Source organism: Canis lupus, chromosome 30, assembly GCF_011100685.1.
Source record: "Canis lupus familiaris isolate Mischka breed German Shepherd chromosome 30, alternate assembly UU_Cfam_GSD_1.0, whole genome shotgun sequence".
Taxonomy (NCBI): domain Eukaryota; kingdom Metazoa; phylum Chordata; class Mammalia; order Carnivora; family Canidae; genus Canis; species Canis lupus.
Window position 1 is genome coordinate 2,592,087 of NC_049251.1, and position 24,786 is coordinate 2,616,872.

Below are 24,786 nucleotides of genomic sequence, written 5' to 3' on the forward strand. Positions count from 1 at the left end.
AGCAGGGGGCAATAGTAGGAGAGAAAAAAGATGAAGAGGTCCTAAGAACTTTTCATGACGACCATGATAGGGTGCATCATAAGGGTGTTCACAGGAGCCCTTTTACTGAGCAGGAAAAAAAAAAAAAAAACTATGGCAATACTTAACACAAAATGTCAAAAACTTCTGTTAAAGTGATACACTAAAAAACATGCGAAAACCTCTAGGAACATTAGTTCTGAGTGCTACTTCTAAACTTCAAGACCAACTATCAAGTAAGATTTATTTGGCCTGAAGGGATATTGAGCCCCCTGCACACTACAGAAATTCGTCAAGGTAGACCCAAATTTGTTACAAACGTATGGAACAACATTGACAAAATTGAGATGCAAAATCATACAATAGAACATGGCACATTTCTTTCGAGACTGGAGAGAAATACCAGGGTAGGGGGACAGAGAATAAGTAACTTGATGAGGCTAGAATCCACATCCTTTTACCCTAGCTCCATCCAGCAAATCCATTCTCACCTATACCATTTTACGCAATGAGGGGCCCATGCAATTCACTCACAAGACACATAGCCTTTTGGTTTAAAGCCAAGCCTTCTTCCTAGAGTCTTTTCTTCCATGGAAGCTCTTCTTTCCAGCTTTTTGTTTCAGTGCATGCTACATCAACAGCACAAATACAGTCTATTGGTTTTAGGCTCAAAGACCATGCTGGGGTTGAATATTGATTATTCACACATACTGGTTTTTCAATTCAGAATTTTACCTTAACATTGTTTACTGTTACCTTCATTTTGTGCTTGGAAAAATGGAGAAGCCATTACAATTTACTGCTTTTGTGTTGGATGGAAATTGAGATACAATGAAAGGTTTCTTTCATATGAAATTTGATATTTTAAAACACATACATCCTGGACTTGATAATCATCAAACAGCAATATTAAATTCTTAGTGATTTTAAAATGTTGTGAGGCAGCCTGCTAATTTAAGTCCAATGTAATTGTATTGTGTGTTGCTCATAATAAACAAATTTGTACAAGATCTTTACTTGCAAGAACAAAGTGGAAATCATCTTTTAAGTTACTGCCCACATCCATACTTTTATAACTGTTGAGTATGTTCACATATCATTTGACCAAAGACCCTGAGTAACATGATCTCCATTTTATATGAAATGAAGATATTAATTCTAAAACTTGACTTTCCTGTCCAAGCTACTCACCTTCATAGTCCTCCTATACTGTTTGCTTTCAGCTAACAAAAATGGGATTGACATGTGGGTTTTTTTTTTTTTAATAAATCTCTTTCATTATTTCTCTCCCCAAAAGCCACTAATTCAGGTAATTCTACAGTTAAGTCTCAGTCTCCTGGTCTTACAATTCAACACTTCACCCATTCCCATGGATAGAAAATGACATTAGTACATTTCTAAAAGTTTACCCAGAAGGCAGTTTAAACTGTTTTGAACCAAGACAACATATATTTCAACAGTTTGTCTTCTATCTCTACTTACTACCAGAAATATCATAAACTTGAAATGCATATAGTTTATGTAACAAACCTGTTTTGATGTCATAAAACATGGTATATAGGTTTTCAGTCTTTCTATAAGTCAAATTCTTACTAGTGAGAAAGGGCTCATTCCTAGGTAATATAAACAGGAAATAGCTTTGAAATAACAGATGTGTTGCTATCAGGTAGAACTTGGTAAAGCAGACATCTGAGGACTTTTAAATTTCTCTGTGAATATGGCTGCTCTGTGTAGATGTGCAATGCTGTTCTATTCAGCTCCATATCTGAATGTGGCATTCTAATACCTGCAAACTATCTTTTGTGGTTCCCTCTGCCTACAACATTCCTTCTTCTAAAGTCTAGAGAATATCCACCAGTGTTGACATTATTCTTTCCTTAAATATTTATGACTTCTAATAATTTAAAATAGAAATTTAGATTTGCTTAACAATTTAGATTTGCTTAATCAAATTCTAAAAGGTACTTTGAATTTCATCAGATTCAGACAAGCCATTTTCCAAGTTACCTTTAATGTCTATGCTAAATAAATAACATTTACACACCAGACAAAACCATCATAGGCTTTTCTAAGAATCAAAAGTTAAGAAACAAAGTAAATGTAGAGAGGTACATCAACTATTTTAAATTATAAAATCAAGCATGTGCATATAAGAAATCACCTTGATTAAAAATTTCCAAACTTCATTATTCCTCCTTAAATAATTTTAAATTCTTTGTTGGACAAAACAGCTACAAATGTATTGTGCAAATTTACTTTAAAAACATAGTATGGCTCAAAAGTCATTTATTTCTGCAGCATTATTCTCTAAGAGCACACTCAGGTCATTATTCTGCTTTAGCCGTTAATTCTTAGTCCAAGTGGACACACTGTACACAACTACAGACAATATAAACCTAATTACTCTGCCCCAAATAGGAGTACAGGATTAAGATGCTATTGAAACTAGTTAATTTCTAGGGATTTTGGCAAAATCCACAAATTTCAATGTAATTCAAGAAATAAGATTTGTAAGGCTTATCTCTTCCCTTTACATGTTAGAAATATCTTATAGAGCCCTTCTCTGACTTAGGAGGAATAACAGGAAATAGGCACAACTCATTTCACTCTTCCGATCACACTTAATACAAAATTCATACAATTTTCAAAAATTAATTTCTCACAAACCAAGCCAACAATTTCTTTCAAAAGGCAAAGTGTAACCTCTGCTTTAAGAGATCATGATACAATTAACAAGTTTAAATACTGCCATAATCAAGAAAAACAAAAGTCATTTATACAAGCGTCTAAGAATTCAAGTTGCTTGTGCAGTGAAATTAAAATCTATCACTTAATCTTCCTGAGCTAACAAACTAACATGCAGATTATCCTGCCAGGCCCATCGCCAACTACTAATTTTATTTACATTAACAAATATTAATATCTACCAACTACAAGTCTACAGGTTTACTGGTTGGTAGTAGCTGAGCTTTTCCAAAAGGATTTTTCGGAGAACCTTTATACCAGACCCTCTCTTTTTCTGATGGCTTCTTAAGGACTCTATTTATCCCAGGAGAAAAGCCCGTATTATTATTTACAACAGATTTTAATATGTCATGATTTGTCAGGTCATCCAAGGGAATCTTAATTTGGCCATCGGTTATCACTTCCTGTTTACAAACTCTGGTAGACCCGCGAGAAGCCTTCATGGAGTCAGGGTGTCTCTTCATTTTTGAGAAAGATTGGGAAGTTGACTCCATGCCTGATCTTGAAATTGCATCAACATCTGGCTGTTCACATGCTGTAAATTTCTGTTCTTTAGGACCTGATTTAGTATATGAAATCAAGTAATCTTTTGATGTACTCCCTATACCAGAGGAAAGAGCACTGTCACAGCTCACTGACTTAACCAGAGGAGAAGCAGCATCACCAAGACTTGCCAATTTGTGCCTTACAGGTTGCCTGCTGTACTCCAACAAGGAGTTAATCCTTCTGACAGACTGACGGACAGGTGTACGCTGAAACTTAAGAGGTGATCTAACTTTGGTTCTATTTGATTCATTGAGAGAAAGCTTATTAAACCATTGTATGTGGTCTGACACCCTCCCATGCTCTGTCATTTGTGAGCTTTCAGAGATAGTTGTATGGCAGGTTTCCACCAGTGACTGCTGCTTAACGATTCGCACTGGCCTCGGTTTGGACAAATTTGTTATATTACATGTAATCTGCTCTGAGGAACAGGTGTCAGCTGCATCCTCCCTAGAAGCTGCACATTCCAGTAAGTTCTCCTCAATCATATTCTCGTTCTCCTTTAATTGAGTATTTAGTTTATCCCTTGTGGACTGCTGATTCTTTATGTGTTCATCACTAGGCAATTCTGGCTTGACTGAATTATCTCTAGGTATATTGGAATGGGTGCTTTTCTCATGTTCAATCTTCATATGAGTTGAATAACATGTTATAGTTGTTTCTCTATCCAATTTTTGAGTTTGATGTAGTGAGATGTCTTGTTCTGACAAACTATTTTCATCTGTACTAGTTTGATGTTCATTCGATTCTATCACAGTCAAATCATTAGTTTCAAATAGATTTTTTTCTGGGCTATAGTCTATAGAAGGTGTTTCATTTAGCTTTACTTTCCCCAAATTAGTTACTGATGACTGCCTGTGATTTATCAATTCATGGAAATTACTTCCAGATTCAGAAAATGCTCTCTGAATTTTCACCAAAGTCTCTGTGGTCAAGTTATTTTCATCCCCACTAAAAGAGCTTCTAGTTACGTTGATGTTATGCTTATCGTGTAGAGTAGAAGGGGTGAGTTCATATGAACCAATAGAGGACTTTTCAACTGTAGTATCAGGCTCCAAAGAAGTGCTTTCCACCTTAAGATTTCTCTTGACTGGAGAGGCTTCATTTGTAGCTATTTCTTGAAAACTAGAATTACTAGGTCCTGTCCAAGACATCCGGTAACTTGTTCCATCTAGATGCTCTGGAGTTAGTAAGTTTTCCTCAGACTTACTGATCTTTTTTGAACCTAAAATAAAGCAGTTCAGTCTTTTTAATCATTTATGTTTGAAACATATTTGAAATATTATTCAGATACATGGCAGATAAAGTTATTAAGCATTAAATTTTAACAAATTAAGGATCTGTGTTAAAAGAAATAATATAAAAGTATCAAACATTTTTGTATTTATAAGCATCTTCCAATTGTTCATACAAAAATACAATGCCAATTCAAATATTTTTACTATTCAAACATGAATTTTTAATTTCTAGAACAGTAAATTAATATATTTTAAGATAAAATAACTGAAAGCTTATGTCAATTGTATCTCAAGAAAGCTGGAAAAAATTTTTCAGAAAAACAATGAAAATAGGTTTTTTGGAAAAAATAACAATATCATGCAAATGTACCTTTCTTTGTTAATCTTTCACCAATATCTGGGCTAAAAATCAGACCTGTTTTTACAGACTCAATTCTATTTTTTAAACTTTGTTGATTTGCAAGTCGTCGACCAACATTTTCATATCTGTCAACACCAGAACACCCATTCTGTACAGAAAAGAAAAATTGAAAATGTTTTGATTAAGAAATAAACCTAATTACTTCAAATATTAAGACAAATATTAAATTTATTTGTCGTTATCAGCATCCTCTAGAGCTGACTGAAAAAAGTATATAAAATTAAAAAAACAATTTTATACCAAATAGAAACATACTTGCATGCCTGCTGATAAGAACTAGAAGCAATTGACTTGACTACTACTTGATATTTTATGATCTGAAATAAAAACAGCCTCACATATTAACTAAAAAAAAATTTCTTTTGTGATGACTCTATGCCAGGAGCTGCTCACAACTGTGAGCGAACAAAAACAAAACAAATAGACCAAAATCTTACCCTTGCAAGGATTTACATTCTAGATGGGGAGATTTCAAATAGGACAAGAAAACTAATAATTTATATTGTATATTATATAATACACAAGGTGAAAAGTGCTATGAAGAAAAGTAGAGCAGGGTAAGAAGGCTATGGTGGGGTGTCAGTCTATATAGAGTGATCAGAAGATGACTTGTGATTAAAGAAAAATGTGAGAGCCATGCAGATAAAAGGGGAAAGAACATTATCCCACAGAGAAGGAAGGTCAGGTCAGTGTCCAAGGCTGAAACCAGGTGTGGCACATCTAACAGCAAGGAGACAAGAAGCTAAATGATCATGAAGGAGTGGCGAGAGGAGGCCTCAGAGAGGTACACATAAACATAAGAACTTTATCTTTTTTCAGAGTGAAATGAGTCACTGGAAGATTCTGGGCAGAAGAGTGACAGGACTTTACTTGGTATTTAAAAGGATAATTCTGGCTGTAGTACTGTAGCAAGGGAGGAGCATAGACCTACTAGTAGGAACTGATTGCAGTAATCCAGGTTGGGGATGACAGAATTTAGAGAACACCAAAAATGCAGTACTAGTGAGAACTGGTCAGTCTGGATATGCTCTAACGGCAGAGAGACACAAGATTCCTTAACGGTTTACACAGGGTGTGTGAAAAAGTGAGGAGTCAAGAATGCCTGCATGGACTGTGGGTGGGAATTCAAACTGGTACGGCCACTCTGGAAAACTGTGTGGAGGTTCCTCAAAGAGTTAAAAATAGATCTGCCCTATGACCCAGCAATTGCACTGCTGGGTATTTACCCCCAAAGATACAGATGCAGTGAAAGACTGAGATACCTGCACCCCAATGTTCATAGCAGCAATGTCCACAATAGCCAAACTGTGGAAGGAGCCTCAGTGTCCACTGAAAGATGAATGGATAAAGATGTGGTCTATAGATACAGTGGAATATAGATACAGTGGAATACAGTCAGTCAGAGAAGGACAATCATCACATGGTTTCACTCATAAGGGGAATATAAGAAACAGTGAAAGGGATTACAGGGGAAAGGAGGGGCACTGAGTGGGAAAAATCAGTGGGGGAGACAAACCATGAGAGACTCCTGACTCTGGGAAACAAACAAGGGTAGTGGAAGGGGAGGTGGGCTGGGGACTGGGGGGGAGGGGTGACTGGGTGACAGGCACTGAGTGGGGGGTCACTTGACGAGATGAGCACTGGGCGTTGGCAAATCGAACTCCAATAAAAAAATATACAAAAAGAAAAAAAAGAATGCCTACATGGTTTTTGGCCTAAGTGACTGGAAGAATGAGTTGCCATACCTCAGATGATGAAGACCGTAGGTGGGGATGTAGATGGTGGAAAGGGGGAGGAGTGGAGAAACAGCAGCAGAGAAAAGATGCATCTTGGAAGCTCTATTTGGGACAGGTTGACCCTGAGATGTCTATTGGATGGACATCAAGTAGAGAAGTCAAGTAGGCAGATCTTGAGAAACATCAAGTTGTTCAGGGAAGCATTTTGCACTAAAGATACAAACTTGAGAGTCTTAAGTAAATACATGGTTTTTAAAGCTAATGGGCACCTTGGCATGTAGACAGAGAAAAGAAAAATCCAAGGACAAAGCTTTGGGCATTCCACTGTAAAGGAATTAGAAAAGTAACCTGTGAAGAAAGAGGAAAATCGTGAGGAAAGTGCCCCTGAAGCAAGGAAGGAAGGTATGCTAAAAAGAACAAGTGACTAGCCAGGTCAAATGCTGTTGACAGGTCAAATCTAACACAGACTGGTGTTTGTCTGCTGGCTTGAGCACCACTCAATTAATTCATGGATGACCATGAGAGCAGGTGCATTGAGTGTTGGGGAGGCAAGCCTCACTGGAATCATGTAAGCAGAACAGAAAAGGAGGGAATAGTAGATATCAAAACACGTGTAAGAATTTGGTTTAGGGGAGAACAAGACAGTAGCTGGAGAGGCAGGGCTTTACCATCAAGTCTATAGCTTTATGCTAATATGAACATCAATGAAATGATCTAAGACACTTACTATCTCTTTGCTACTTTTCCCCAGACTAAACTTCAAACGAAGAGATCTTCGGACCTTTTCTTTACGACTGATCTTGGGAGAGAAGCAGCCTGCTTTTCCTGATTCCACCCTAAAAAAAGCATGGGATTAAAATTGTCAGCATTAAAAAAAAATGTTAACATAAAAACTGGAAACATTCTTTTTTTTTTTTTTTTGGAAACATTCTTGCAAAATGAAATTTCAAAGCCCAGAGCAAATTATATTGCTAGTAATCAAATAGCGTAATAATTTTCTAAAATTAGTTAAGTTTTAAGATACCATATGTGAACACATTATATTTGTATATAAAATGGTCTCTCCTGTTTATCACAAGAGCTAGTCACTTATAAACCAGAATCATTAGAATCATTAGAGACTAGCCTTGGGGCACCTGGGTTGGCTCAGTCAGTTGAGAGTCTGACTCTTGGGCAGCCCAGGTGGCTCAGCGATTTAGCCTAAGGATCAAGTCCCACGTCGGGCTCCCCGCATGGAGCCTACTTCTCCCTCTGCCTGTGTCTCTGCCTCTCTCTCTCCCTGTGTGTCTCTCATGAATAAATAAATAAAATCTTTAACAACAACAACAACAAAAAAGAGTCTGACTCTTAATTTCAGCTCAGGTCATGATCTCAGGATCCTGGGATGGAGCCCCATGTCTGGTTCCAACGCTTAGTTGAGGAGTCTGTTGGAGGATTCTCTCTCTCCCTCTCACCCAGCCCCTCCCCACTCCAATGGTTTCCTTTTTTTTTTTTTTTTTTAAAGAATAGACTAGGCTTTAAACGGAAATTTAAAAACTACAATCAATATACAGTAGGATTTTAAACAAGCAAAGTGGACTCAAATTACGAGTCATTCTCTGGAGGATATATAAAGGGCAACTGATTGATAATAATGGCAGAGAGAATTTTTAAAAATTTTGACTCAAATATGATTCTCAGCAGAAAGACAAACAAAATATTTTCTTAACTCTATACACATGTTTATCCAGTGAAACAAAATGTCCTGCATTTATTACCTGCAAACTTTTTTGCTTGCAATCCTCTTACTTCGCCTTAGCACACCTGTACTGATCAAATGGTTTCCATTGATGGCGACAGGAGAGAGTGAATTCTGAGATGACCCTTCTGGGCTTGTATCAAAGGGAACTGTAAAAATATAACCACATGTAATATACCACCCATACTTTTTTTTCAAAGTATAAAATATTAATAGCAACTAGGTTTAAAGTTTTCATTTCCAATCCTAAGCAACAAAGTTTCACATAGTTTCTGATGAGAAACTTGAAAAACCAAATAAACCCAATTTGACTTGAAAAAAAAAAGTGTAAGTTTCTTACTTTTTGGTTGCCAATAAGGGTCAGATTATACATGACTTTTACATTAGAGTTTTGCTTTAAACTTGTTTAATAATGGGCTGTAGACTAATATAGGAAAAAAATTATAAATGATACTGTGGACTGTAGATTAATATAGCTGCCTTTATACATTAAAAAAAGCACATTGTGTCTGTTATTGTCCAAACTTAGAAAGCAGTCCATTTTCAGTTTTGCAGATGGAATTTACTGAACCATGGCTGAGAAAGTAGGACCAAAGAAAAATGGTAAGTTGTAATAATAGGACTCCTGTTATTGAACTTGTGATTTTTTTTTTTTTTTGTCATCAATTAAGCAGGCTCATACTAATGTTCCAGTAACAAAAGAATGTTTAAACTACTTTTGGGGAGCTTGGAAAGAAGGAATTATTAGGTTCGTTTCTTGGAGATGTTATAATGCTAATAAGCAAAGGCAGATAGAATTACAATTCACATTGGCCATTTGGAAACTGTTCCAAAGTGGAAAAAACTTGAGGAAAACACTAAGTTAGGGGCATCTGGATGGCTCAATTGGTTAAGCCTCAGACTCTTGATTTTGGCTCAGGTCATGATCTCAGGGTCATGAGATTTGAGCTCAGCCTCCAGCTCTGCATCAAGTTTGCTTGAGATTCTCTCTCTCTCCTTCTCCCTCTGTCCCTCCCCCTCTGCTTGCACTCTCTCTCTCTAAAAAAAATAAAAAATAAAAAAATAAGAGAGAGAGAGAGAGAACACTAAGTTAGTTTAAATGAACTTAAGTCTCCAACCTCTGAATACTGAAAGAAATAGGAACATATTCTCAGAGTTCTTTCATTACATTTTAACAGACCACACACAGAGAACCTGTGAAGGACCATAAAAAACAAGTTGCTGTTTTGTTCAACTTTCTAATAAAACAAAGAAGGAAAAGCTAAACTTTTTGGATAATGAAACAAAAGAGGTGCTTCTGGGTAGATCTCATAAACCTAGCTAACAAATTCAAAGTAAAACTCAACATTGTCTGAAATCAATAAAAACCTAAAAGAATCAGAGATCACTCACTTTTTGATGAAATGTGTGATAAATAGGAAATAGAGGACTCTGGGCTTAGTTAGGATTTTGGTTCATTTTGGGTTAATTGTAACATTACCTTGTATGACTGACTGTGACCCAACCAGTGTTCTATACATTCTAAAGGAGCCAACTCAATCTAAGACCATACTAGCAAAAGAGCTGGTACTCAAATTAGCAAAATTGCGTTTTTCTCTGGAGGCTCTGGTTGGCCATGTTAGAAACTGTAAGTCATTTGGAAGAAAATGCCTGGGCTGGTAACAGATCTGGAAACCATGCCATAATGAACAGCATAAACAAAGTTTTTAAAGCTTTTACAAAAACTACTTGAGTATAAAACTAAAAAGTAACTCCCTCCTCCTTCAACTGCAACCACAATGGTTCCTCCAATGACAGTACTCCACCACAATGTGTTTAGGGAAAATCAAACTTTAGTAACCTCAACAGGAGATAGCAATACAGCCACAGTTACAGATCAGGAAGTAACTAAACTAATTCAAGGTGTCCAATCACTTAACACTTGAGCACCAGTGCTATACACAGAAGCCTAAACTCTCATTCTGAGTTATCATAATTTTCAATAGGCATGGTCATAAAACATACACACATACACATTAATTATACTGAGTCAGTATAATTAAAATTTAAAAATTAGAGGACTTTATAAAAATTCAGATATTTGATAGAATAAAGCTGTAACTCCTAAAGGAGGTAGCATTAAAATGAAATAGCACTTTGCCCAGAATAGGCACTCATGTTAATGTTTACAACTCAATTACATAAATTTTCTTTGCTACCTGATACTGGCGTAGAACTGCTACTGAAAAGATTAGCTGGCAAGAATTCAAAGTTAAAATTGTGCTTGATGGACTTCCTCTTCTTACTTGAGAAACCATGAGAAGAATCCACTGGCAGTTTACGCTTAGCATTTGGTGTAAGAATTGTGGGTGATATGGAAAGCTGGGCTAAAAAAAAAACAAAAAAAAACAAAAACAAATTGTGTTTTTTCAACTCCATGGAAGAAACTTTATATAATTTCTCCTTATAAAGCTATTCCTTAGAGGTAACCAAAGAACGAGGGAATATGTTTACATTTACATTATCAAATATATGTTATAACTAAATTAACACCATGTAATTATTTAAAATGATAATAGGAAAGTCATAAATAGGCAAGATTAACAAACAATAGTAACTTAAACCACATAGACTGAAAGACACATATAATCCAAATTAAAGAATATTAACATACGGAATAAAATCATTATCAAGGAGTTCAAACAAACTAATCTACATAAGAGTTTTGCTTTTCATCATAGCTGAGTATTAACCACTTAAATTTCTTCAGAAAAAAATGATCATATTGTCTATTATTATGTTATTGGGCTAATTTCAGCCACAAGCAAACCAAGATAAAAATGGGAACATACACTAATAAACTTCTGGTTCTAAAACAAAAATAAGATTTGAGTTATTTTCACATATTCAACAGCATCCAACTTACATTCAACAGAAAAGCATGATTTAAAAGACTAAAGATGTTTGTAACAACAGACTAAAAGAAATTCTTACCTACAATTTTGGGTTCCTTATATCCAATGTAATTAGCAATGTCACAGCATAGTATTACAGTACAGTGTTTCCACTGAAAATATTTGGATTTGATTAAACCAAAAAAAGTTAGGTAATGGTTACTTTTTAAATAATATAAAGAAATTTTCACTTCAATAAAAAATATATAATACCTACCATTTTTTTCCTGTTGAGGTGTAACAGAGGGTGTTCTGTTAGATTTAAGTTTACTTAATGCTCCACTAACAAAATCTGAAATGCAAAGCACATATAATCATATCATCATTATAATTTAACATTTACCTCTCTTTCACCAATAATTCATATTGATATTTATGGTTTACAGCATGTAAGTTTGTTAGCTTATACCTTTTTTTTTTCAGCTTATAAATCTTAAAGGCATTTAAGCTTATTTAGAAGGAATTATCTCAAAATAGGAAAAAAACTAAAGGATATATTTCAATTATATTCCTCACTTATATGCCCATCTCTTTCTCTCTCTCTCAAAAAAAGATATACAGGAACACCTGGGTGGCTCAGCAGTTGAGCATCTGCCTTTGGCTCAGGGCGTGATCCCAGGGTGGGGGATCAAGTCCACATCAGGCTCCTTTCAGGGAGCCTGCTTCTCCCTCTGCCTATGTCTCTGCCTCTTTCCTGTCTCATGAATAAATAAAATCTTAAAAAAAAGAAAAAAAAAAAAAAAAAAAGGAAGAAGAAGAAAAAAGGCTAGCTATAACAACACAAAAAAGATAAACACTAATAGTCTACAATTCCTGAACAATTTCAAATTCCTGATAAAATCAATGCATTTTAATGATGCTTGACAAATGCTATCTTAACCCATTTGATACCCAGGAGTGAAGCATGGAACAAAACAAACTGAATTTTGACAACTGGATATAATTTGAATAGCAAGGGTAGGTGGAAGTAAAAACATTCTATCAAAAATACGATAAGAAAAAAAAAAAAAAAAACCCACAAAGTGTGTAAAAAACAATAAAAAGGGACACCTGGGTGGCTCACTGGTAGAGCATCTGCCTTTGGCTCAGGGTGTGACCCTGGGGTTGGGGATCAAGTCCTGCATCGGGCTCCCTATGAGGAGTCTGCTTCTCCCTCTGCCTATGTCTCTGCCTCTCTGTCTCTCTGTGTCTCTTATGAATAAATAATAAATCTTAAAAAAAAAAAGAAAAATGAAATTAAATAAAAACAAAAAAGAAATAAAATGCAGTTGGACTAAAGTATAGTATACATTGCATAAAGGAGAAAGAATAAACAGTAAAAAGGCATGCTAAACAAATCCTATGAAAGACCTTTAATAACAGGCTATAAATAGTAGTCTTATCAGTGAAAGTTTTTGACTAGTATGTGTGACACATGATTAAAGTTATACATTAAGAACATCAGTCTTGACAGCAATAAGCAGGGCAGATTCAACGAAGAGGCATGAAGATCAACAAGGAGATTTTCACAGTAAAGATGCAGCAAATACCATGGACAGTATCTTACAGAACCTGAAAACTGTGAATATAAATGGTACAGTAAGAGTTAGGTACCCATGCTTTAAAGCCTGAGTGACTAGAGAATGATGGTGATGTTAACAGAAAAGGAAGTTAGGAACCAGTTTAAAGAGGGTGAAGACAATTATTTCAAAATGCTGAGCTTAAAGCACACACACACACACACACACACACACACACACACACACACACAAAGCATAAGCAAAGATATCTGCCTAGCAAGTTTTCACTAAAGTAGAACTGATATTCACAAGACGACAGTATCACTGAGATCCAGATCCAGTGTCCACCTGTGTAGATGCCATACATGAAACTCCAAGAGTGAATGAAATCACAAAGGTAAATAAAGAGGATCTGTGTCTGAGAATACCTGCATTTGGGGTATTTTATGATGCTCTGAAAATACATGTTTAAGTCCTAACTCCCAGGGATCCCTGGGTGGCTCAGCAGTTTAGCGCCTGCCTTTGGCCCAGGGTGCGATCCTGGAGACCCGAGATCGAATCCCACATCAGACTCCCTGCATGGAGCCTGCTTCTGACCTCTGCCGGGGTCTCTGCCTCTCATGAATGAATAAAAATCTTTAAAAAACAAAAAACAAAACAAAACAAAAAAAAAAACAATCGCTTCTCGGCCTTTTGGCTAAGATCAAGTGTAAAACAAAACCAAACAAAGTCCTAATTCCCAAGTACTTGTGAATGTGACCTTATTTGAAATTAGGGCCTTTGCAGATGGTACTCAAGTTAAGAAGAGGTCATTAGAGTAGGTCCTAATTCAATGTAACTGGTATCACCGTAAGATGAAAACTTGTTCAGTGACACCCAGGGAGAAGGCCATGTGATAACAAAGGTAGACTCTGGATGTAGCTGCAGCTGCAGCCAAAGAATGCCAATAATCAACAGCCACCACCAGAAGCTAGAAGAATCAAGAAGATTCTCCCCCTACAGGTTTCACAGGGAACATAGCTCAGGCAACAGCTTGATTTTAACTTCTACCTTCCAGAATGGTGAAACAATAAATTTTTGTTGTTTTGCCACCCAATTTGTGGCATTTTGTTACAGTGGCCCCAGGAAACTAACATAGAAGGTAGAGGGGGATCAACAAATAAAGGAAAGAAGAATCATAAGGCTGCATCATATAAGCCAAGAATCAAACAAGAATGGGAGAGTCAATAACAATTAGTCCTGATACTCAAAAGATGAGAAATTTCCTAAGGCAATCAGAAGAATGGCCTCAGGCTTCTTGATCAAGAAAAGATAAAAAAAGGGATCCCTGGGTGGCTCAGGGGTTTAGCGCCTGCCTTTGGCCCAGGGCGCGATCCTGGAGACCCAGGATCGAATCCCACGTCAGGCTCCCGGTGCATGGAGCCTGCTTCTCCCTCTGCCTGTGTCTCTGCCTCTCTCTCTCTCACTGTGTGCCTATCATAAATAAATAAAAATTAAAAAAAAAAAAAAAAAGAAAAGATAAAAAAATCTTATGACTGATTTTTTGATGATGGAGCTTTAGGTCTTTTGTTCTTTTTTTTTTTTTTCTTTAGTGCTTCCTTGGTAATGTTTCCTTCATCAGTTAGCTCATACCTCTAACTCTCTAATTCATATCACTATTTGAAATCATGGTCTCATGCCTGGATTATTACTACCCATTTCTGACTATTCTCCCTACTTCCTCAATTCTTCAAACCAGGTAATTTTCTAAAACATTATAATCCTGTAACGCCTCTATTCATAAATCTTCAATGGTTGTTCTCCAATACCCAGCTTCATAGTCTAATATTTCAGCCTGACATTGAGCTCACCATAATATCCTCCTAATCTTCAGGATAAACCCCTCACTCAAGTCATGTTAGGCTATTTTACTGATAGTCATTGATTACTTCTTCCGTACACAAATCTTTCTTCATAACATACTTTTTACCTACAATAGGATACAAGTATTCTGACTCAATTCCCCTAGATTCTATCCATTTTTCAAGAAGGCTCAGTCCTTGAACCTTCTTTGGACTCCCTGATCACTACAACCCAGGGAACTTTTCTCCTTTGAACACATTTCACATTTGTGCTAAAGATTTAGCATTTAATATTAGATTGTATTGCCATTTTTGCTTTTCCCATGCATGTGTCCTGTTTTTCCAACTATGCTGTAAGCACCAAAAGGGCACATACCATAGCTTAGGCTTATGTTTAAACAGTTTAGATAAAAGTAAACTGCTCTACCGCCACAAAATTTAACTGGCACTGCCACTTACCTCCTACACTTTGTCTTTGCTTTCTCTTACACTCACCAGGAGATTCACATTCACCTTCTTCACAGCCTTCTAATGATGGAGTAGCACAGAGACCATCAAGACCCAACATAACTGGTATCTTTTCCTGGATAAAATCTGGAACATGCCCTAAATAAGAATGTTCAGAGTTAAAATTTTTCCTCTACTCTCCCTAAAAATGTTCAAATAGTATATATTTCTAACAGTCATCTTCACAGTTCACTTGGAAGGAAACTGGGATCTCCTTCATTTAAACAAATCCTGTTGTTTTTATAATGCAACTACATCTTACCAATATCTGATGCATAATCAATAAGAGTCTGCACCACTGCAACCTGTAATCGTAGTTTTTTTTCTGTGTTAGCAGACATCTTTTCACGTCCTTCACTTGTCTGAAGGAGGTTTGGTGCAAATATTACTGCAAGATTGCTACTATCCATCTTATTCTCACTGGACCTTAAAATGAAACAAGGTTTTCTTAGATTAAGCTAAAGAGAAATATATAGAAATAAAATTAACATACTGAGCACATTTTGAAGAATTCTTACTTTATAAGTCAAACACAAGTCAAAATAGTTACCCTTTGTCCACCCATCTGTATGATTGGTTTCAAATAAGACGAACCAAAAATAGCTTCTGTGTGCTTAAATATGTATCATAAAAACCATGCTAACCAGAGTCTACACTTTGTTCTTCCATACAAATTGAACATATATATTTGATTTTCAAACCCACACATAACAACTGTATTATCTAGAACAAGCAAGCTCACTGACAACAGAGAGGGGGAACAAATTTGAGAAGCAAAACACAAATACATTAAAAACACAGTAACCTGAAGCCATTCAATGGACAAAGAATCCTATCAACACCAAAAAGCCATTCATGATGATGTTAAGACAGTAAGAAAATACTAAATCATTTGGTAAATTGTTTCTTAAATTATACAAGTTATACTTCTTGTAGTAAGGAAGTAACTCTTTAAGAAAAATTTCCATCCCAAATTTAATCCTAACTTATCTATAATGGTAAAGCTACCTAATTAGCAAACTATTTCCCAAGACTTTTAATTACTTACCTAAGGGAAACATTCCTGAGAAAGTTAAAGAAGTATCTTAATACATCAATTGTGTGGTCAGCCATAAGACAGGAGAGCAATATTGTAGCTTTATTCTTCTCCTCTGTTCCTAACTGTTGAGCTTTGAAAAGTGCTTCATGCAAATCAGCTGGAAGAATGGGCTCTGGCAACTCCCTAAAAAACTGCTTAAGAAGTCCTGCAACATCACAAGGAGGTGCAGATGACAGGCAACTTTCACCATGATCCAGTTTATTCTGAAATAAATATAATAATCTTAAGCATTTGAGGACATAAGAGTCTACTGCAAATAAAATATCCTTTTTTATACTCTAGAGAGCTTTTTCTTAAAAAGTTCCTCTTAACCTTGTTTTAATATGTATCATGCATTTTTGAAGGCTAATAACAAAATCAAAAAATATATCTTTCATTTCATATGGTGCTTTATTGGAAAAAAGGATGACAAACTTGAAAGTACTCAACTTTTAAAGCATTATATAGATTGTAGAAATCATTTCACAATATATACATACACTAAAATGTGAAGTCATACACCTTAAATGTATTTGTCAATTATATCCCAATAAAACTGAAAGAAAAAAAAAAGCATTAAATAATGTATAATTCTTTTTTTTTTTTTTTTTTTTAAATAGAGAGAGTGCATGAGTGAATGCTCGTGTTGGGGGTGGGAAAGGAGAAAGAGAATCTTAAGCAGGCTTCATAGCCAGCGTGGGGCTGGATGTGGGGCTTGATCTGTCAACCCTGAGATCATGACCTGAGCCAAAATCAAGAATCAGGCTGGGCCACCCAGGCACTCCTGTATAATTGCTTTTAGAAAAAAAAGTTCTTTTGCCATGAAAAAGGCTATCTGCAAGTTCAATTTCTATCAATAATTCATGCAATAGTTTAAGTATTTCTATTCTAAGAGCCAAATAAAGTACAGATGAAAAATTATAGTTCAAGAATATGCTTACCTTTAGGGCTCTTAGACGAATAACAGATCCTGACTTCCTAAAAAGCCCTTCTGTATGAATATGCTTTTCTAAAGATGTGCAAGCATCAACAAGAAAACTGAAAGAGAGAAATATTTTCAGGTGGCCAGAAACACATCTCACTAAATCCTATTTTTCTACCAAAGCACATGAATAGACCAAGCACTAACCCCCTTTCAGAAGCTCTAATGTCACAAATCCCTTCAACTTTTGTAGGTTTTTTTTCCTTCCTAAATTCTCCTCTCAGGCCCATCTTTTTATCCATGACTTCTATGAGCTTGCTTTAATCCAACATCAATCCTTCTTCTCAATCCTACTTCATGGCTCTGCTTCCACTCAGAGTACAAGATGTGTTTTTACTGACTCTCCTCAACCCTCTCCAATGAGATTCTCACCTCCATTACTCCAACAAAACAGCTCCCATTTTAAATATCATGTATATATTTAAGTAGATAGTAAGTAGCATTAGGTATTAAATATCATGCAGATATTTAAATAAATATTAAGGTCACCAACCCCATGATCAATTGTCTCCATTTTGCTTGTCCTGCCAGCATCTGACACACTTGCTGTTCTTGAAAATATTCCTTTATGTGACACTTCTGGTTTTCCTGCTATACCCCTAACTACTCCTTCTCAAACTCCTTTTCTGGGTTTTTTTCTGCCAGACCTCTACATGCTAGTATGACCCAGGGCCCTAAGGCTTTCTTCTTTTTATTCTCTCTTCATATGTGACTTTGCAGAGCATACATAGCTTTAAATATCTACCATCTACATTTGCCCAAAAATAAGGCAATGTGCTTTTCCCACTCTAACATTACCTCAGAAAAATTAGATATATCCTAGGCCTTACAATTTTTCTCATACTTAGAGGTGTGTGCTCAATTTCTTTATATTAAACCAGTTTTAACCATCAATGTTGGCTTTAGTAAAAAACAACTGATACCACAAATCAGAATGGATGTCAGCAGCGAGCAACTGATAGCACTGTACTAGTGCCCAGTGGCTGAATACCACAGAAAGTAAGTGACAGAACTTAACATTTGTTTGTTTAAAGCAGGCAATGAAATTACGACAAAGATTTAGTCATCATTACTAGGGATATGACTTTACAATTCTAAAGGTAAAAAATCATTATAAACAAATCTTTTATGGGTCATTTAAAAAGCAAAATAGTAAGTGCTTACCTTATGAAGACTGTAAATCTGCACCTATATGCTGAATGAGGGAAAACTGTCCTAACACAACAAGGTATTCAATAAATGCTTTTGGACAATACATCAGTTAAAAACCTAGGTAACTGAACTAGAGTAGCCAGAAGAAACCCTACTTTGGATGAAGGGGAAATGAATTAGTAACCGCTAAGATAGTGTCTTTACAGCCTTTATTTATTTATTTAAGATGTAAACTTCTCTAGTAATTTCTGATGCAGTTAGTCCAAAAGGTTACTTTTAAATAGTGACATAGTAAAAAGCTCAAGTGTTCATAATTTATACTCACAAATACTCTATTTAATCTTAGCTTAAATATTCTTTCATCCACAAAGGAAAAAGGGGTGGGAGTGTGTGTGGGGGGAACAGACTCTTAACAGGAGAACAAACTGATGGTTACCAGATGGGAGCTAGGTGGGGGACCAGGTGAAATAGGTTAAGGGGAATAAAAGAACATTTATGATAATCACTGAGTAATGTGTCGAATTGTTGAATCACTATACTGTACACATGAAACTAACATAACACTATATATTAACCACACTGGAATTACAGTTTTAAAAACTTAACTGTAACTGAATTCATAATCAGCATATTGTTGAATACAATCAGAACTGCAGCAAAAGAAGTGGTATAGAACTAAAAACTCTTGACTAAAAAGAACAAAAAAAATTTGCTTTCTAACATTTATTCATTACTGAACCTTAAAATTCAACCTTAGGAATGAATACAAATTAAAAAGTTTAGTGTAAAAATTTAAAAACATTTCTACATTAGTTAATGTTGAGAAATTAAAATCATTTGCTAGTTCAAAACAAATGTGTAAGTCAATCAACTATTTTATTTATTTTTTAAATATTTTATTTGAGAGAGAGAGAGAAAGGGGGGAGGGAGAATGTGCACATGAGCAAGCATGAGCAAGCAAGGGGTGGGGTCGAGGCAGACAAGCAGATTCCTCACTGAGTGGGATGCAGGGATCAATGGTGGGCTCGGTCCCAGGACCCTGAGATCATGACCTGAGCTGAACTGACACTTAAAACCGACTGAGCCACCCAGGTGCCCCTCAAACACGCAAACACCAGTTTGAAATATTTTTTCTTCATCCCAAACTTAGCTTACCTTGGAATGTGTCCATAGTCTGGTACAACAGAATGGGGCAATGCATTAAAAGGTACTCCAAATATTTTACCCTAAAATGGCAAATTCAGTTAACTTAACACAAATATTAGGCATAATGTCAGTTTTCTTAAATAGTAAGCAAATTAAAAACCCCAGGAAATTTAAAAAATAGAAATATTTAGGATAATGAAAATAATTATTACAAGTAACTTTGGTAAAAACTAACTGCTATATTCCACACATTACATAGGTGCTGGGAGTACAAAAATGGTCAAGAAAAAGTCATTGTGCCTGGGGGGATGGGTGAGATAGGTGAAGGGAATTAAGAGTACACTTAACATGATAAGCAGAGTAATGTAAGGAATTGTTGAATCACTATACTGAATACTTGAAACTAACACTGCATATTAACTGTAATAGAATTAAAATAAAGTCATTGCCCTAAAGCAATATAATACATTCCATCAGTTTCCAATCCCATAATGGAAAATTAATCCAGTTAGTGCTCAGTTAGGAAATTCTTATACAAAATTTGGCCAAAACAGCAACATTTTCTAAAAACACTATATATTCTTTCAGTAACATTATAACACTAACCTTATTCTTTCCTTCTGTCACCTTATAAATACTAACGTGAACAAAAGGCTAAGTTGATTGGCAATGGTAATTCTTGTCACTCATTGAGTACTTCCTAAAATTACATCAAAAGTGGTTATTTTTAGACTTGATCTTCTTTTCCACGCTCTATTAGAAAACTCCCATTCAAACTATGATCTGAGGTAATCAAGGCAGGGATTCTGCAAATATTTAATTTAAATTACTTTAACTACTCTGAAAAATATTTTTAAAAAGTCACATTCAAATGTATTACTTATATTCAAATTTAATACACCGAATATCCCAATAGTAAATTTGTATGTTACACTTCTTAATAAAGAATCTGCTACTATTTTTGTGCATGCATTCCAACTTCTTAAAAATTTGTCACTGATTAAGAAGGTTGTGGTTTTCCACTGGACTTAAACACAAGCGTATATAGATCTGCTTATACAAAACTAAATAAGTGGGTATGCCTAATCTCATAAACATTAATTTAGCTTAGAAGCATCTATTCTCCAAGAATGCTCTTGAAGCACTGTTAAGAAATCATTCAGCACCGTTAATTATTCAACAGAGTAACAAAATCTTACTAGTCCTTGTTTTCAAGCATCTGGTTCCATTTAATTGATGAATATAGAATATAGAATACAGAACAGCATAGTGCTTAAAGGAACAGGATCCTAGTGGCAGGGCTCCCAGGTTTTAAATCCTTCTACATATTAGTTCAATGATCAAATTAATTCTTTATGCCTCAGCATGTTCATAAGGGTCCTAAGTCACAGAGTGGTAGGAAGAAGTAAATAAATTAAAAGCATATATGTTAGGGTCTGACATAGAGTAAGCATTCAAAGATATTTGTTGCCGTTGCAATTACCATTTCAAAGTAACATAAAAAAATGTTAATGTGGAAAACCCCTTTTTTGGGTAAAACAAAATTTTCTTGATACTATGCAACCAAACAAAATGCAAAAATCAGATGCTGAAGCTGATTATAAGTCTACAAAGGTCTTACATACCTAGAACTCAGGGTCTATTATTCTCAATAATGGTCTCATAATAACAGCTATAATCTCAAAAAATAAAATAACATGCTTTTTAAATTTTATGTATTGGGATATCATTTACAATGTTACCTTCAAAAGACTTCTAGCACTTTTCTTTACAAGCTCACAACTATCATTAGCTAACAAACACCAAAGAGCCAAAGAAATCTAGTTTTCAAATATTACTTACCTTGGTCCCATTCTTACAACATGAAGATCTTCTGTATTTATTAGAATATTTCTATTATGATTTCTAGCTCGACTACCAATTAGGATGTCGATCACTGATTACCATCACAACTATCATTAGCTGAATAAATGGCATGTGACAGGTACTGTGCTACTCCTACCTACAGATCTTACCATTTTTAAATCCCCCAAAGAGAGATACCATTATTCCCACTTTATAGAGTAGGAAACAGAAACTTAGGAAAATTAAACAGCCCAAGATCACCCAGGGCTGCTGATCAAGGGATAAAGCAGGATTCAAACTCAGGTCTATCTGTCAAAGTAGGTATCAATTTTCTTAAGGGTTGAAAAAAATCCAAATACAAAATCTGTCATATACTTACAAAACCAACTATATTTAAGATCCTGGAAAACCAGTTTTACAATCTGATGAAATCACTCATGTATGTGACTTAAAAATCGCATTTTTAAAATATAAATGAATATGCTGCCATACAAAACCTTTTCTCCAGAATGTGTAACCTATTAAGAGGTATAGAATATATTTTTGTTAGCTTTGTTATCCAACTCCTTACTTTCTTTCAGAAATTATAAACTGAGCTATGCAAATTTTATTAGTTTTCATCTCTAAATACTTAAAAATATTATATAATTAGGCAAATATATTTAAAATAAAATGCTTTATGTTCAACTTAATTTTTCACAATGAAATTCTTGATGCTGCGGTAGATAATAATCTGACCACCCTCAGATCACCAGCTTTTCAGTTATTCCACTCTGTCATCTCAATTTACTCACTTTAAAAAATAGCATTATATCTCAAAAATAACCAAGCAGCAAGTTTGTTTTTTTCAAATTAGTGAATACAGAGGTGTTACCTGAAGCCTGTTTCTAATGCTCTTTCACGCCTTTCTAAATATTCGTTTAGAAAATTTACTGATCCTCCTTGTCCCTTTCCAAATTTTACTCTAAAAACGGGGAGGGGGGGGGGAGGGGGGAGGTAGTGTTTGTCTCCCTTCCCACATGCTACTTGTTCAAAATACAATAAATTGGCAGTATCTGGAGATATTTTTAATTACCAAAACTAGGAAATTCTCCTGGCATCTAGTGGGTACAAGCCAGGGATGCTGCTGCACATCCTACAATGCACAAGGCAGCCTCCATGTCCCATCTCAAAGAATTAATTATCTAGTTCCAAATGTCAACGTCGTGAGGTTGAAAAATCCTGCAACTTCCTCAGTGATCAAAATCCCTGTAAAGAATGAACAATGTCATTCTTTAAGTTTCAGCAGTTGACCATCAGGATTGAATTAGTCACGCTTAGCCACATTCTCTTTGGGATCCACACAGAGTGAACATTTTAACATGACCTGTAATAAGTGATGGTACAGGGTGGCCTCTTTTCGTTTTTTTTTAACCCACACCTCATTTCCGCAGAACTTACCACTATTTCCGTGGCTGCTGTTTCCTGTATCCTGCGATCGCACTGCCCACGGCCACTCTTGACCTTAATACCATAGACCGCCCGAAGCTGCTGCAACAAGGCCAGCCTCACCAGCCTCCGATCCCACATCCCGGACACGTCGCCCACTCTCCGAGGCAGGATCTGAGTCCTGGCCCTCGTTCGCCACCAGGTCTTCCAATTTCCAAACACTCTCGGGTTCGCGCTCTGCTCCGCTGCCTCCCGGCCGGGCCTGGCACCGTTCCGGCCCCGGACCGCAGCCACTTCCCCGGCGTCTCCCGCGGTTCTCTATCCTCTTCCGCCGACCTCCTCCGCCTTCCCTCTGCTCTGGCCACAGCGCACCTTCCCTTCACGTACACGGACCTTCTGTCTTGTCGCCTGATCCTTTCAGCCCCTCGCACAGACCCCCCTTCTCCTTTCGGTTCCTTGCACCGACGCCTGTTACCAGCTTCTCTCCGCTTCCGGCCACTTTCTAGGATCCCGTTTCCTCCAAGCCTCACTTGCCCTTTCGCCCTCCCCAACGGTAAAGGCGGCCCCTCTCCCTGGCCCTCCTGCCTCGGCAGGCTGAACCGGGCGTTCGTCTCGCCAGTCCCGGCGCCCCCAGCCCTGACCCAGCCGCCGGACCAGCCGGCTGCTCACACGCCTTTTCCAGTCCCGGTCCCCGCCCGGGCTGGCCGCCGCCGTCACCCCGTTTCACAGGCTGCCCCTTCCCTCCCCCATCGGCCTGCCAGCGGCCCCCGGCCTGCACATTCCGGTGTGCCGGTGCGCTCACTGAAGCCGCGCAGCTGTCCTCATGCCTGCGCCTCCACCGCCTCGGCCGCCCCGAGCCGCGGCCGTCCCACCCTCGCTTCCAGCCCAGGCTCAAATGGCAGCGCCAAACAGCGCTCCGCGCTCCGATTGGCCCGCTCCGCTTTTCAAAATCAGGACCCTAGAGGGTGGCCAGGAGCTGCCTGTCAGGGAGACGCAGGCAAAGGGCGGGCCAAACCAAGAAATATGAGAAAATAAAATAAAAGGTGAGTTCCGCGTGTACCTTCATAGCCACGCTCTTGGGAGAAAATACTGTTTAAAGTGCATTTTAACACACCTGGCCTGCGACTCCGACAATACGTTAGGGGGAATGTAATAGACACCCCAGCCGCATTTTTTTTTTTGCCGGCACTTGGCCGAGGCTGAAGGCCCCCCAACGGAGAAACCGGTTCTACGGAAGCCGAGCTGGGACAACCCGAGTCGGGGTTCACAAACTCTGGCTTCGGGGACCCTCAAGGCGGATTTGGGGTGGCGAGTCCAGCTGCAAAACTGATAGTGCCGCTCAAGTCTCAGCGCGCAGGGAGTTCAATACACAACGAAGACTTGTCCCGGGGGAGTCTCGTGCGGGAGGAATGCGACCTCCGCGGGAGGCAGGCGGCAGCCGCCGAAGCCTCGCTCCTCGGGACGCGGAGTGGGAGCTGGGCTCCAGGCTCGCGCTGCTGGATTGGTGGTGGTCCTGTTGGCGAGCAGGGCTGCACGTCCCCGGCTCTTTTTTTTTTTTTTTTTTAAGATTTATTAATTTGGGAGAGAGAGAGCAAGCAGAAAGGGGTGGCGGGGTGGGGAGGGCAGACGGAAAGGGAGAAGCAGGCTCCCCACTTGGGGCTTGACCCCAGGACCCCGGGATCACGACCTTACCCGCGGGCAGATGCTTCTCGGGCGGAGCCACCCCGGCGCCCCATGCACATCCCATCTCTGGGGCCGGGGCTGCTGTATTGGGTCTCAAACATCCGCTGTCCCGTCGGGATGCGCGCGCTCTCTCTCTGGGATGCAGCTCACTTAGGGCCGGAGACTTGGATCCACTTTACAAGACAGGCAAGAACAGCGTACGTTTACTACCGCCCCGCCTCACCGCCCAGCAAGCGCGGCGCGGATGGCGACC

The 24,786-nt window shown here is 37.6% G+C and overlaps 1 protein-coding gene across 2 annotated transcripts; it reads right to left on the reverse strand.

Annotated features, from left to right (window-relative positions):
• Positions 1–1,242: 1,242 nt before the first annotated feature.
• LOC487476 (rho GTPase-activating protein 11A) lies at positions 1,243–23,739 on the reverse strand. 2 transcript variants are annotated; one of them, XM_038579963.1, is made up of 12 exons: positions 22,863–23,739; positions 19,587–19,657; positions 17,239–17,335; positions 16,268–16,521; positions 15,482–15,645; positions 15,208–15,318; positions 11,590–11,664; positions 10,638–10,805; positions 8,459–8,588; positions 7,429–7,537; positions 4,915–5,053; positions 1,243–4,531 (listed from the first exon to the last, which is right to left on the reverse strand). In XM_038579963.1, the coding sequence occupies exons 1-12, from the start codon at positions 22,989–22,991 to the stop codon at positions 2,949–2,951; spliced, it is 3,030 nt and encodes a 1,009-aa protein (XP_038435891.1). In that variant the 5' UTR covers positions 22,992–23,739; the 3' UTR covers positions 1,243–2,948. The 2 variants fall into 2 exon arrangements, with proteins under 2 accessions (XP_038435891.1, XP_038435890.1); XM_038579962.1 differs by having other exon boundaries at positions 15,172–15,318; positions 22,863–23,738.
• Positions 23,740–24,786: the final 1,047 nt, after the last annotated feature.

Bases quoted from the DNA above. Each gene is read 5' to 3' on its own strand.
- LOC487476 (XM_038579962.1), bottom strand. From the start codon at position 22,991: ATGTGGGATCGGAGGCTGGTGAGGCTGGCCTTGTTGCAGCAGCTTCGG. The intron at 15,646-16,267 runs GTAAGTAATTAA...TTTCATTTTAAG, and splicing joins CTCAGGAATGTTTCCCTTAG to GTCCAGTGAGAATAAGATGG. The intron at 5,054-7,428 runs GTAAGTGTCTTA...TTTTCTGTACAG, and splicing joins GGAAAAGTAGCAAAGAGATA to AATGGGTGTTCTGGTGTTGA.